The 13,749-nt window shown below is 51.4% G+C and overlaps 1 protein-coding gene across 1 annotated transcript; it reads left to right on the top strand.

The window, feature by feature from the left end:
• Positions 1-3,361: 3,361 nt before the first annotated feature.
• On the top strand, positions 3,362-12,186 carry Ncf1 (neutrophil cytosolic factor 1). Its single transcript, XM_051204870.1, has 11 exons — positions 3,362-3,476; positions 5,562-5,642; positions 6,550-6,625; positions 6,758-6,923; positions 7,421-7,476; positions 8,360-8,482; positions 8,787-8,894; positions 10,494-10,611; positions 10,972-11,079; positions 11,595-11,740; positions 11,960-12,186. The coding sequence occupies exons 1-11, from the start codon at positions 3,405-3,407 to the stop codon at positions 12,076-12,078; spliced, it is 1,173 nt and encodes a 390-aa protein (XP_051060827.1). The 5' UTR covers positions 3,362-3,404; the 3' UTR covers positions 12,079-12,186.
• The last annotated feature ends 1,563 nt before the right edge of the window (positions 12,187-13,749 follow it).

Raw genomic sequence — 13,749 nt, 5'->3', positions numbered from 1 at the left:
CACTGAAGGTCCTGAGTTCAATTCCCAGCAATCACATGGTGGCTCACAAAATAGTAACAACGTGCACTTTTCTATATATCTCCCAATCAGGTTAAAAAACATTGTTTCCCCCTCTAAAATGTCTTTTATCCATGACTTCCTTTGTTTATTTTCTCTATTTTGGGGGAGACAGGAAGTTTTGTGGTTTTGTTTTATCTTTAACACACTGTCTCTGTCCTTTACCCCACCCCACCCCGGCCTGTAGGTGTGTATGTGCCCATGGAAGTCAGAAAAGCGTGTCTAATCCTCTAGAATGGACAGTGTGTGTGAGCTCCCTATAGGAATCAGGAACAGCAGTGTACACTCAACCACTGAGCCATCTCATGAGGAGGTTTTGAACCTCGGACCTGGTCCATTTTAGGCACTCGCTTTTCAGCTTTTCAACTAAGCTACACTTCCCATCCTCAATTCACTTTAAAAAAAATGGGGGCTGGGAGATGGTAAAGGCATTAATCCTCAGGTCCCAGAGAAATGACTCCTGTAAATTGTCCTTTGACTGCCATACATGCATCCTGGTGCACATGACGTCTTCCTGTCCCTGCTGCCCCTGCCAAATAAATAAATGTAACTTCAAAAACATAAAAGCCCAAGAGGGTAGCAAACATTTGGTAACCCACCGCAATCAGGAGGGAGGAGGTGGCTGAAGGATCTGGAGTTCAAGTTGGAGGCCAACCCAGGCTCCAAGAGACCATCTTAAAACACCAAAAGATGAAATAAATATGAAATAATAGTTCACATACATTAAAATAAATCCCTTGTTATAACAAATACAACTGGCCCTGCTTATAGAGGTCATTACAAGGTCAAACACTAAAAAAAGAAATCACACTGCCTGTTTCTCATGCAAGGGGCCATGAGATAACAGGGTGAGGTCTCAGGAGGGCAGTGGGAAGGGTGGCTGTGTGTGGCCTCGGGCCACTGGACAGGCTCACTGTCTGCAGTTATGCAAGCACCCACAAGACAAGGAGGAAGTGCTAGGGACGTGATAGTTAGCCTGTCACAAGCTCCCCTTGGAACTTTCCGCAGCCTGCTGCCCCCCAGGCTCAGGTACACAGCAAGTCTGGTGTTTTTCCTGGACTTTCCAGACCACGCAGTCTGGGATAGAAATCAATGTGGCCCAGAGTTCAGTGGCCCAAGGGAGGAGCAGCATGTGAGGAGAACCGCCAGTGTGTTAGCCACTTGAATCTGCCACTTACCCTCAGCTGCTTATCATGGTGTAGCAATACGGGTCCCCACTTATCTGGAGACTGAAACAGCAAGATTTGAGAGTTCAAGGCTAGCCTGGGTAGCTTAGTCTCCAAATGACAAGAACGACTGGTGATGGGGTAGCTTCATCTCCAAATGGCAAGAAGTGTTGGCGATGTAACTCTGTAATAGAGCACTTTGCCTTGGAATCCCCCAGCCCCTAACCCCAGCCCACAGACCGGCTAGAACCTTGGCTCAGAGCCATCCTGCTTGTAACCCTGGAATCCCCAGATTGCATTACAAACCGGCCCTACCCACTTTTTTCCATTTCCAGCCAGAGTCATGACAAGGAGGTCCAGCATTGGCCAGCTGGGCTGCAGACAGAAGGCTGACTTCTGAAGGCCACCCATGACCTGCGACCCAGGTCACCTGGCAGTCTCTGGACCACCCAGTATGGAATGGGAGAGGCCAGACATGCCACCCCCAACCCCTGCCACTTTGAAAGCAGAGTCTCGCTATATATCTCTGGCTAGCTTGGAACCCACAGATCCTGCCCCTGCCACCACTGGGGAGACATCCCTGTGGACTCTGCCCTCCATCTACAAACAGAGTCCCTCCCTACTGAGAGCCACTGCCTTCAGGCCAGTGTCCGGGATCCAGGCTCACTCCAGGAAATCTGTCCAGCCAGCTTGGGGCGAGGCTCTGAAGTAGAGGCCTCCTGACGCAGAGCTTTTGGGTTTCTCCTCCATGGTATTGGTTCCATTGGAGTCTAGCTCCTCCAGTGCTGGGATCAAAGACACTCATCACCATGCCCTGCTCCTATCCCCTCTTCATCTCAAGTCCCCTTCCAAACAGCTGCCTGAGGAGGAGTCACACCCCAGGGGACAATTGTGGTCATGTGATGGCGTCTTATTCATGTGGGTGTTTGTGTGCCTATAGTCTATGTGTGTGTGTAAACATCGTTCATCAGGAGTCCCCTCAGTTTTTGAGACAGGGTCTATTACTGACTTAAAACTCACCTGGAAGACTGGACTGACTGTCCAATCATCCCAGAGTTCCTCCTGACTCTGCCTTCCCAGTGCTGGTATTCGTAGCACACACCAGGTTAGGGGGAGGGCTCCATGGCTTAAGAGTACTTACTTCTCTTGCAGAGATAAGGGTTCATTTCCCAGCACCCATGTCTGGTGGCTCACAACCACCTGTAACTCAGTCTCCAGGGGATCCAATGCCTCTGACCTCCACAGAAGCCTGCCTTCATGTATCACACATGCACGCCCACGTATTTAAAATAGAAGAAAACTTTGAAAGCATATGCTACCACCCAGCTTTTCTTTAACATAGGCCCTGGGGATAGAACTCAGGTTCCCTCTGGGTAGTGGTGGTATACCACACCCAGAGGCAGGCAGATCTCTTGAGTCTGAGACTAGCCTGCTGGTCTTTAGAGCAAGTTCCAGGACTACACAGAGAAACTCTGTCTCGAGAAAACAATAACAAGCAATAACAAGCCAGGCAATGGTGGCACACACCTTTAATCCCACCACTCGGGAGGCAGAGGCAGGTGGATCTGTGTGAGTTCGAGGCCAGACTGGTCTACAGAGCGAGTGAGTTCCAGGACAGGCTCCAGAAAAATACAGAGAAAGTCTGTCTTGAAAAACCAATTAAAAACAAAAAAGAACTCAGATCCCCAGGTTTGTATGCCAAGGACTTCACCAGCCAGCCATGTCCCCTGGGCTTTTAACTTTTAAAGACAGCCTCACATTGCCCAGCTGAAACTGGCCTGTAACTACTGATTCTTCTGCTGCCATCACAGTGTGTCACCTGCCTGGCCCGCTTGCCGGCTTGTGTGAGGTTATTTCCATGGCCTCACGCAAGGGGAAACATCTGAATAGAGACAGCGAGCTTGAAGAGAAACACACACAGAAGATGAAGATGGGAAAAGAGGGCAGGGTAGTGCAAAGGCCCTGTGTGGGAGCAGCAGCCTCACAACAGGTTTTCTATCCTTGCCTCCCCAACCACTCTGTGGGGCTCAAACAATCCCCAGAAAGTGAAAGACAGCAAGAGTGCCCTGGGCTCTTCCCACCCCCACCCCACAAGCAACAGAACTTCCGCTTTTGAGTGTATTTAAGGCTCAGCTCGGCCCAGGCTATAGGGAGAAGTGGTCCAGCCACTCACGCCCAGCCATGGGGGACACTTTCATTCGCCACATCGCCCTCCTGGGCTTCGAGAAGCGCTTCGTTCCCAGCCAACACTATGTGAGTAGCCTGAGTCCCCTGCAGGAGCCCACAGTGGGGACAGTGCTGTCATCCTGGTGCTACCAGAAGGCCACCTGGACCAGAGAAGAATATAAAGGGAAGGGGGACCAGGGAAGGATATGAGGGGGAGGGGGACCAGGGAAGGATATGAGGGGGAGGGGACCTTTAGGGCATGGGGTCTCTGGTCTTTGGGCCTCAGGCTTCTCTTGGGTGTCTGCAGAAGATTCTGCCATCCTGGACAGACACCCCTGTGCGTGTGTCCTTCTCAACTGCTTGGCTCACTGAGCCCCCATCCATGCTCATGAGCCACCACCCGGCGTCCAGTGTTTAGGACCAAGGCTCGCTCCTCCCTGGAAACCTCCCTGTCTAGTCAGCACAGGGAGAGGCCCTGCAGAGAGGGGAGCTGTTTGTCTCTCCCATGATGCTGGTCACATTAGAGGTTAGCGCCCCAGGAGGTGACATCACCAGGAGGGAGGAGAGTGGCCCCTTTGCCCTGGGGGAGGTGAGTTGGAACAATCTCTGCCCTTGGATCTATACACACCCGGGGCAAGAGACAAGCGCCACCCCATATTTGTGCAGAGCTTGCGTGGGACACTTACAGCAGCACTATGAGCTAAGTTCTCTCCCTTCTGCCCTCCTTCTCTAAAATAAATATTCTGAGTCATCCCAGACTTTGTAAGCCAAAGCCACAGAAAAAGAGCATTGCGGTCACTCTAGGTGTTTTCTTCATATCCTCCATTCCTTTCCCACTACAGACAATTTCAGGGGTATTTTTAGAGTCTCTCAATATAGCCTAGGATAGCCAGAACTCAAGGCAAACTTCCCACTTCATCTTCCAAATGCTGGGATTGCAGGCCTCTCTCTCTCTCCTGTGATAGCTGTCAAATTGCTCCATGAGACCTTGTCTTTGGTTTAAGATCCCCCTTTCCTGTTGCAGAAGTCAATTTGTTTCCTTCTCATGACTAGTATGAATTATTGCCTGAGTAGCTCAGACTGTGTTTGTCCTTATGTCATCCCAACAACCTGAAGACTTTTCACTAAGCCCCATAAATAAGGAAATAAATTATTTTTATTTTGTGTATTTCACCCATATATATGGGAAGTCAGGCATGTGCAGTGCCCTTGGAGGCCAGAAGAGGGCACCAGATCAACTGGAACTGGAGTACCAGATGGTTGTGAGCCCCAGTATGGGTGCTAGGCACCCTGTGGATATACTCAGTGCTGTCTTCCACTTTCCATCTTTCCGATGAGCCATCTATCCTTCCTAGTCCCCACTCTGTTCTTAAAGGTCCCTGCCTCTGTTTGCACAGTGGGGACAAATTTTCCCACCCCTGTCCTTTGAGAGAAGCCACATAGAAAGCACAGCTGGGGACTGGGACTGTGGCACTTGAGTAGCATACTCAAGGCCCTTGGTTCAAGCCCCTAAACCGGCAATACGAAAGTAAGCAAATATTGGCTGCTCCTTAAGAGGATCAGGGTCCAATTCCCTGCACCCATATGATGACTCACAGTCAGGTGTAACTCTCACCCCCGGGGATCTGATGCCCTCTTCTGGTCTCCAGAGACACTGCATGCATGTGGTGCATGGACATACATGCAGGCCCAACACCATATCCATTAAAAGAAAGAAAGAAAGAAAGAAGAAAGACAGGAAGAAAGGAGTTGAGATGATGAGATGACTCAGCAAGTAATAGACATGCTACCATGTCTGATGATCTGAGCTCACTCCTCAGAACCCTGGAGGTAGATGATGATGGACTCCCACAAGTTGTCTTTTCTGGCCTCCACATGCACCCATGCCATGCACATGTACACATACGTGTACGTCTATGTGTGTACACACACACACACCGAATAAATGTGAAAAGAATTTTCAAACACACCAGATGTTGACCATCTCCTGAAAGCTACAGTTAGCTACCCTGAGCCCACAAAGTTCACACCTATCTTATGACCCAGGCTACCCCCCAAGGACTGTCTCACAACAACCCTCCAGGCTTCCATCCAAGGCTAAGAGACAGCCCAGGGGTATAGCATGGTACTTGTGGGCGCTGAGTGGCCCTCCATGCGCTGATACCCCTCCAGGTGTACATGTTCCTGGTGAAGTGGCAGGATCTGTCGGAGAAGGTCGTCTACAGGAAATTCACGGAGATCTACGAGTTCCATGTGAGTGTTGGGGGGCACTCAGCTGCTGCTCTGCCTTTGTAGGCCCAAAGCTCAGCATGTTTCTGAAGAGGCCAGCCTGACCTACATACTGACTTCCAGGGGCAGCCAGGGCTACAAAGTGAGACTCCGTCTCAAAATAAATAAATGGCCGGGAGGTTGTGGCACATGTCCTTATTCCCAGCACTCAAGAGGCAGAGGCAGGGGGATCTCTGAGTTCGAGGCCAGCCTAGTCTGTAGCGTGAGTTCTAGTACAGCCAGGACTATTTGTTTTGGAAAAAATAAGCAAATGAGACAGGGACAGACAGACACACAGTATTTCATATGTAAATGCACTGGGGCAAGATCAGCCTGGAGTGTCCCCAGGTGGCACTATGAACAATGTAAACAAAATAAGAGATGGGAGAGATGCGTGTTAGACAGGAGGCAGCATGTGGGGGTGGGGACGGGCAATGGCTTCCCCTTCCAGTGTTTTTTGTTTTGTTTTTTGGTTTAGTATTTTTGAGACAGGGTTTCTCTGTGTAGGTTTGGAGCCTGTCCTGGAACTTGCTCTGTAGACCAGGCTGGTCTCAAACTCAGAGCTCCACCTGCCTCTGCTTCCCCAGTGCTGGGATTAGAGGCGTTCACCACCAACACCTGGCCCAGTGAGGGTTTGGAACAGCTCCAATGTAGATCTTTTGGAGTACCCCCCTTTTTTTCTCACGTACCTTAGGCTGGCCTCAAACTCGCTACACAGCTAAGGATGACTTTGAACTTTTGATCTTCCTGCCTCACTTCCTGAGTGCTGGGGTGACAGTACTGCACCCCTACACCCAGTTTATGCAATGCTCAGGGTGGGACCCAAGACTTCACCAGTGCTAGGTAAGCACTCTGCCTTGGACCCCAGCCCAGGTTTTCTTCCTCTATCTAGAAAATGCTAAAGGAGATGTTCCCCATCGAGGCTGGCGAGATCCACACAGAGAACAGAATCATTCCACACCTCCCGGGTGAGCACGACTAAGCCCCTCAGCGGGGACCCCTGGCCCAGGGCCCCTCCCCTGCTCTCCAAAACAACTTCCCACATACATTTGGACTTGACCTTGTGTGCATACTCATGGGTCTCTGGTGCCCCTACCCAGCACCCAGATGGTTTGATGGGCAGCGTGCTGCTGAGAGCCGCCAGGGCACGCTCACAGAGTACTTCAACACCCTCATGGGATTGCCCGTGAAGATCTCCCGCTGCCCACACCTGTTGGATTTCTTCAAAGTTCGGCCTGATGACCTGAAGCTGCCCACCAACAGCCAGTGAGTATTTACCTCCCTGAGGAGGGCTCAGGAGGACAACACACAGACGGTGGGGAGACCTAAGTTTAGAGAGGGCGAGGGACTGACCCACAGGCACAAAATGCTCAAAAACCTGGGACCTGGCCAACACTGCATCTACATGGGCTCATTACACCATGCTGGACGCCGTAAAGTCCCCCCGCTTCCCGCCAGAGAGCTGATGGGGGACCCTCCCAGGCCAAGCATCTCTGTCTAGCTGGTGGAGAAGGCCTTTGCCATCGCCCTAGGGTCTGCAGTAGGCTCTGCTTCCTCTGTCCCGGTTTCTAAGTCTGGCTGTGTAGACAACCCCTCACTCCTAAGCTCCCAGGGCTGGGCTAGTGGGTACCTTCTCTCTGCATTAACCATCTTTCCCTGGTTCCTTTCACCTTTGGGAAGTCCTCCTGCAGGTCTAACCTAAAGCCTTCCCTTCTGCAATGGGAGGCTGAGGGTCTGCTCCATATTGCCTGTTCTTTCTCCAGGGTGAAGAAGCCAGAGACATACCTGATGCCCAAAGACGCCAAGAGCGACGTAGCTGGTGAGAGGGCTGCATGTGCCCGGGGGTGGGAGGCGCCCAGCGATTGGCGGATCTATAATGAGTTCCAGTCCAATTTAATCTACATAGTGAGTTCCAGGCCAGAGCTACCCAGCGAGACCCTGTGTCAAAACAATGCATTCAAAGGCCACAGAAGGCAGTCTGGGAGCGTGCTAACCCCATCCATGGAGAACAGAGTTCCTAGCACCCTCCTTGTGTGAAAGGTGCTAGATGCTCAGTACATGCAGGACTGCCATTGTGAGCTCGGCCGGTTCACTCTGCAGTGTGGCCACTCCAACACGCCTGCAGCAGCTGTCCATGCTTTCCTCAGTGTCCCCCACAGGGCACTGTGTGCCAGGCTTTTCCTCTTAAGCCACCAACCAGCTCTCAAATCATAACACAGGGACTCGTTAGCTTTGAATGCTCGGCCTAGCTTAACCATGTTTCTGGCCAGCTCTTTTAACTTAACCCGTTTCTCTGTATCTACCTTTTGTCTTCGGACGTTTTACCTTTTCTTGCTTGCTGTCTCTATGGCTGGCTGGCTGGCTGGCTTCGGGCCCGGTGTGTTCCTCTTTCCTCCTTCTTGTTCTTCTTTCGATTCTCGAGCCTAGAGTTTTCCTATTCATTCTCTCTGCCTGCCAGCCCCACCTACCCTTTCTCTGCCCAGCTATTGGCTGTCCAGCTCTTTATTAGACCAATCAGGTGCCTTAGGCAGACAAGGTGAAACAGATGCAACACATCTTTACATAATTAAACACACATCCTTACATCGTTAAACAAATGCAGCATAAACAAATGAAACGCGTCTTTGCCTAATTAGAATAGTCCACGAGGGGACTGCCTTCCCTGCTGTGTCCACTCACCCTGTCCCCCTCTGGCCCTGCAGACATCACAGGCCCCATTATCCTTCAAACCTATCGTGCCATCGCTGACTATGAGAAGAGCTCCCGCACAGAGATGACTGTGGCTACTGGAGACGTGGTGGACGTTGTAGAGAAGAGCGAGAGTGGTCAGCCCTCCCCCTCCCCTGGTCCTGGGGTGACAGAGCCCAGAGTTCCATGCAGAGGCCCTAGCAGCCTTTGGCCCCCAGCTCAGGCCTGTCCCATGCCGGGGTTGCACTTAGAGGTGCCATCCCACCTGCTCATTGCAAAGGACTGTGAGCTCATGCAGCCAGGGCGGGATCTGGGTGTGGAGTTTGGGGATGTTGCTGAATAAGAGCATTTGGTATTCTTTCCTCTGTCCTCATCACCCTTATGGCTGAAGAAGGCTGCCAGGAGCCATCCCTCACCTATCCCTCTGTGCTCTTGACATAGGCTGGTGGTTTTGCCAGATGAAGACCAAGAGAGGCTGGGTCCCTGCGTCCTACTTGGAGCCCCTTGACAGTCCCGATGAAGCAGAGGACCCGGATCCCAACTATGCAGGTACTTCCTGCCCTCCGAGGCAATATGGAGTGTGGGATGAAGGAGAGGAAAGTACTCCTCTGTTATTTTTAGCTTGGAGGCCTGGGTAGATGGCAGTGTTGTTGGTCAGAAAAATAGGAGGCAGAGAGAGACAGGGAGGAGAAGACCACTGGGACCGTGTGTGCAATGCGGAGCCTGGTTTACAAGGAGCAGGGAGCAGAAAGCTGAGCTCACTGAGGCTGGGAAGGACAGTTTCCTGAGGACAGTGTCCTCATCCCCACCCAAGGGGGAAGCTGGCAGCTCCAGGGCTTGAACCGTCTGCACTGAATCTGAAAGCAGAATTGCTTGGTCACATTTTAAGATTGAGAAATTGTACCTGGGTGTGGTGGGGCATGTCTGGCACCTCATTGACTCAGGAGGCTCCTACAGGAGAAGCTCCAGTCTAAAGCTGCATGGCAGGCTGCAAAGCATGTCCCAGTCAGGAACACAGGGACACCATGGTGCAAAAAAAAAAAAAAAAAAAAAAAGGGTGTGTATGTGTTTCTAGTTTTTTCTTCTCTCTCTCTCTCTCTCTCTCTCTCTCTCTCTCTCTCTCTCTGTGTGTGTGTGTGTGTGTGTGTGTGTGTATGTGTGTGTCTTTTGTTTTTAAGACAGGGTTTCTCTGTGTAGCCCTAGCTGTCCTGGAACTCACTTTGTAGACCAGGCTGGTCTTGAATTCATGCAGGTCTGCTTGCCTCTCTCTGCCTCCTGGGTGCTGGGATTAAAGGCGGGCCCTACTGCTGCCTGGCTCTAGTTTACTTTCTATTGCTGTGATAACCACTATGACCAAAACCAAGTTTTGGGAGGAAAGGGGTTATTTCCCTTGTACTTCCAAGTAACAATCCATTGCCTAGAGAAGTCAGGGCAGGAACCTGGAGGCAGTAACTCAAGTAGAGGCCATGAAGGGATGCTGCTTACTAGCTTTCTTATACAATCTAGGACCACCTGACCAGGGATGGCCCTGCCCACAGTGAGCTGAGTCTCCCCACATCTACCATTTAACAAGAAAATGCCTCATAGGCTTGCCTACAGCCCATTCTGATGGAGATATATTCTCCTCAATAGAGGTTCCCACTTTCCAAATGACAGCTTGTGACATCTAACCAGTGTACCTGCACGTGCGTGTGCGCGCACGCACACACACACACACACACCCTCCAATGTGGGTGTGGCTCGGTGGTAGAGCACCTGCCTAGAATCCCCCAGTGAGGGGCTGCAGCATGGTCCAGCAGATGAGCTCTTTCACTTCATGCTGCAAACCCTTGGTGCCATCTTTATACTGTTTAAAATAAAACCTAGAAAGGAAGCTGGGCGGTGGTGGCGCACGCCTTTAATCCCAGCACTCGGGAGGCAGAGGCAGGCAGATCTCTTGAGAGTTTGAGGTCGGCCTGCTTTACAAAGCTACACAGAGAAACCCTGTCTTAAAACAAACAAACAAAAAACCTAGAAAGGGAGAGGAAAAGGTGTAGATCTGAGGGGATAGAGGAGGGACTTGTGGCAGCTGCACAGTTGGGGCAAGCCTAGAGCCCAGGGAGGAGGGAGTAGCCTCTCATTGCCCCTGGTGTTCCGTCTGTGGACCAGGTGAACCATATGTAACCATCAAAGCCTACGCTGCTGTGGAAGAGGATGAAGTGTCCCTGTCAGAGGGTGAAGCCATCGAGGTCATTCATAAGCTCCTGGACGGCTGGTGGGTGGTCAGGTAGGAGAGCCCCTCCTCCTGCATGCATCTCCCTGAGTGGGCTCAGGGGACCTCACTTGGGCTCTGAGCTGACTTGGCTTGTGATTCTGGAGTTACAAAAGCAAGCAACAAGGAAAATGACACGGAGACTCTTAAAAGTGTCACAACAAATACTGCAGGGTATACATCTAATTTCCTTCCCCTGCCCAGACTTGAAAGGGAGGGCTGGGAGTGGGGGGGGGGCTCATGGCTCCTTGGGTGTGAATGTTTGAAATCCCTTAGCCTGCATCTGGAGCCATGGTTGAGGCACTCTGAAGCCCTCCAGCTCTGTGCACACACCCCTCACGACTGTCTGAGCCTCCAATGTGGCCCCCCTTACAGGAAAGGGGACACCACCGGCTACTTCCCATCCATGTATCTGCAGAAGGCAGGGGAGGAGATGACCCAGGCCCAGAGGCTGATCCGAGGCCACGGGGCACCACCACGAAGGTGAGAGAGACCCCCCCCCCCGGCAGGTCTGAGGAAGACCTGAGGGAGGGCCACGGGTCCCTGGAAGGGTAGGCATTTACCAGGGTTAGTGCTGCGCCGATGACGTTGCAGGATGTGGCAGACACAGGAATGGAGGGGAAGGCAGGGACAGAGGTAGTGAGGAGCCCACTGATGCTTAGAGTCCTTTGGGATGGCCAGTGAGGCCTGGGCAGTGCCAAAGTCAGGACATGTTGGTGGCAGAGGGAAACAGGTCTGAAATCTGAGACAGGGTAAGATCCACGACGCCCACAGCTCTTACAGGTTCTCCTGCCTGCACTCCACTAGCTAAATGTAGGCTTGGGACCTGAGGGGATGTCACAGTCCCTCTGCATCCACTTGCTGAGGGCAGATTTCAGGGTGCTACTGCCTTTCCGCACCCAACTTTCTCAGGTCAGGCTTGGGGCCCCAGGGGTGCCCACCCCGAATCCTGGGGACAGGGACTCCAAGGTGCTGACACCTCCATTCTGCTGGGCCAGGTCAACCATCCGAAATGCGCAGAGTATCCACCAGCGCTCTCGGAAGCGCCTCAGCCAGGACGCCTACCGCCGCAACAGTGTCAGATTCATGCAGCAGCGCCGTCGCCCTGCGCGACCTGGACCACAGAGTGTGGAGGGCACAAAGAGTAGGAGCCAGAAGGGGGCGGGGCCAGGGCTAGAGGGAGGAGCTAACTCTTAAGGGCCCCAGGTGTAAGGGCTGGCTAGAACCTAACCGGGGCGGGGTGGGCTTTAGGGTGCGTGTGTTGGGGTTTGGGGGGGGGGGACGACAACAGGATCAGAACTAGGAAAAACACGCAGTTTAGGGCTGGGGCGGAGCCTCTGATGGTCCCGACATTCCTTTGCAGAAAATCTGTCAAGTCAGCATGGCAAGGCTCAGCCCGCGGTTCCCCCGCGACCCAGTGCAGACCTCATCCTGCATCGCTGCACAGAGAGCACCAAGCGGAAGCTGGCATCCGCCGTGTGAGGGCGCACCGCCCACCGAAGATGTCGCATCCCTATACCTGTATATATTTGTATATAGCCTGGGGTCAGAGGTTCCTCGATTGCCTTAATAAATGTTGTTTGGAGTGGACTGAGGCTCTGCAGCCAAGGACAGGGCTGGGCTTCCCTTCAGGGGTATTGCTAGGATGAGAGGGGGCAGTGAGCGCTGCTGGGGAAGTTTGCAGGAACAGAAAGGTCTGGTTGCATATTGCTTTAGTCTTTCCCAGGAACAACTTTGCATAAGGCCGATTTCATTAGTTTTCAATCTGTAGGTTGAGACCCTTACACAGGGATGGCCTAAGACCATGGGAAGACACAGATATGTACATTAAAATTCATAATAGCAGCAAAATCACAGTTATGAAGTAGCAATGAAAACAATTTTATGGCTGGGAGTCACCACAACATGAGGAATTAAAGGATCATAGGATTAGGAAGGTTGAGAAACAGTACCTTAGGGACTATGGGCATTGCCCACGTGTTTGACTAGCGTGCACCACCCTGGCTTCCAACCCCTGTACCCTATAATTGGGTATGTCTGTGTTCCAGCATCTGGGAGGTCAAGGCAGAGGCTCATGTCTGTAATTTTAGAACCAAGAGGCAAGAGATCTGCTGTTAGGTTCAAGGTTGGCCTGGGTCAAGTAGTGAGTTTGAGATCATGTTGAGCTACAGTGTGAGCCCGTCTCAAACCACTGCATCCCAAAATGTAGTCTTGGCAGAGAGGGTCCTAGGGGCTTATGACAGAAGCAGTACTCATTAGTGGACAGTGCCCACCACTTTGATTGCTTTCATGTCCTTAGGACCTTGTGGGTCCTTCCTTCCCCCAATGCAAAGAAACTGCTGGCTACTCTTGTATCAACTTGACACAAGCTAGAATTATCTGAAAGAAGGAATCCTCATTGGAGAAAATGCCTCCATGGGGTTGGAGAGATGGCTCAGAGGTTAAGAGCACCGACTGACTGTGGGTTCAATTCCCAACACCCACATGACAGCTCACACCTGTCTATAATTCCAGTTGTAGGGGATCTGACACCCTCACACAGACATGTACACAGGCAAAGCACCAATGCACATAAAAGTACATATAAACTGCAAAATAATTTATAAAAGAGAAAATGCCTCTATAAGATCCAGCTGTAAATCTGGGCAAGGTGGAGCATGCCTTTAATCCCAGGGAGGCAGAGGCAGGTAAGACCAGCCTGGTCTATATGGCGAGAGCCTGCAGCTCACACACAAAAAAGCCAATAATTTTTAAATGGGCTGAAGAGATGGCTCAGCAATTAAGAATGCTTACTGTTCTTACAGAAGACTATAGAGTTTCAGTTCCCAAAACCCTCATCAAAGCTCACAACCATCTCCAACTCCAGTTCCCGGTTATCTGATGCCCTCTTCTTACTTCCAAGGGCTACTGCATGCATGTGCTGCACATACACTCAGGTACACAAACATACTTTTAAAAAATACAAACTAAAATAAACAATATGAAATACTTTCCTCACTTCTGGAAAAACAGGTCTGTGTATCCAAATCTGTCCTCGATCCTCCTGCCTCAGGTTCCTGAATGTTGGGATTACAAGTGTGTACCATTTTTAGTGTTGTTTTGTTTCCCCTAAGCTAAAGTCCTGATTGATGTCTCTTTTGGATAGGCCGTCAT

Source organism: Phodopus roborovskii, unplaced genomic scaffold, assembly GCF_943737965.1.
Source record: "Phodopus roborovskii unplaced genomic scaffold, PHOROB, whole genome shotgun sequence".
Taxonomy (NCBI): domain Eukaryota; kingdom Metazoa; phylum Chordata; class Mammalia; order Rodentia; family Cricetidae; genus Phodopus; species Phodopus roborovskii.
Note: the sequence above shows the minus strand (reverse complement) of the source record. Positions and strands in the feature narration are given on the sequence as shown.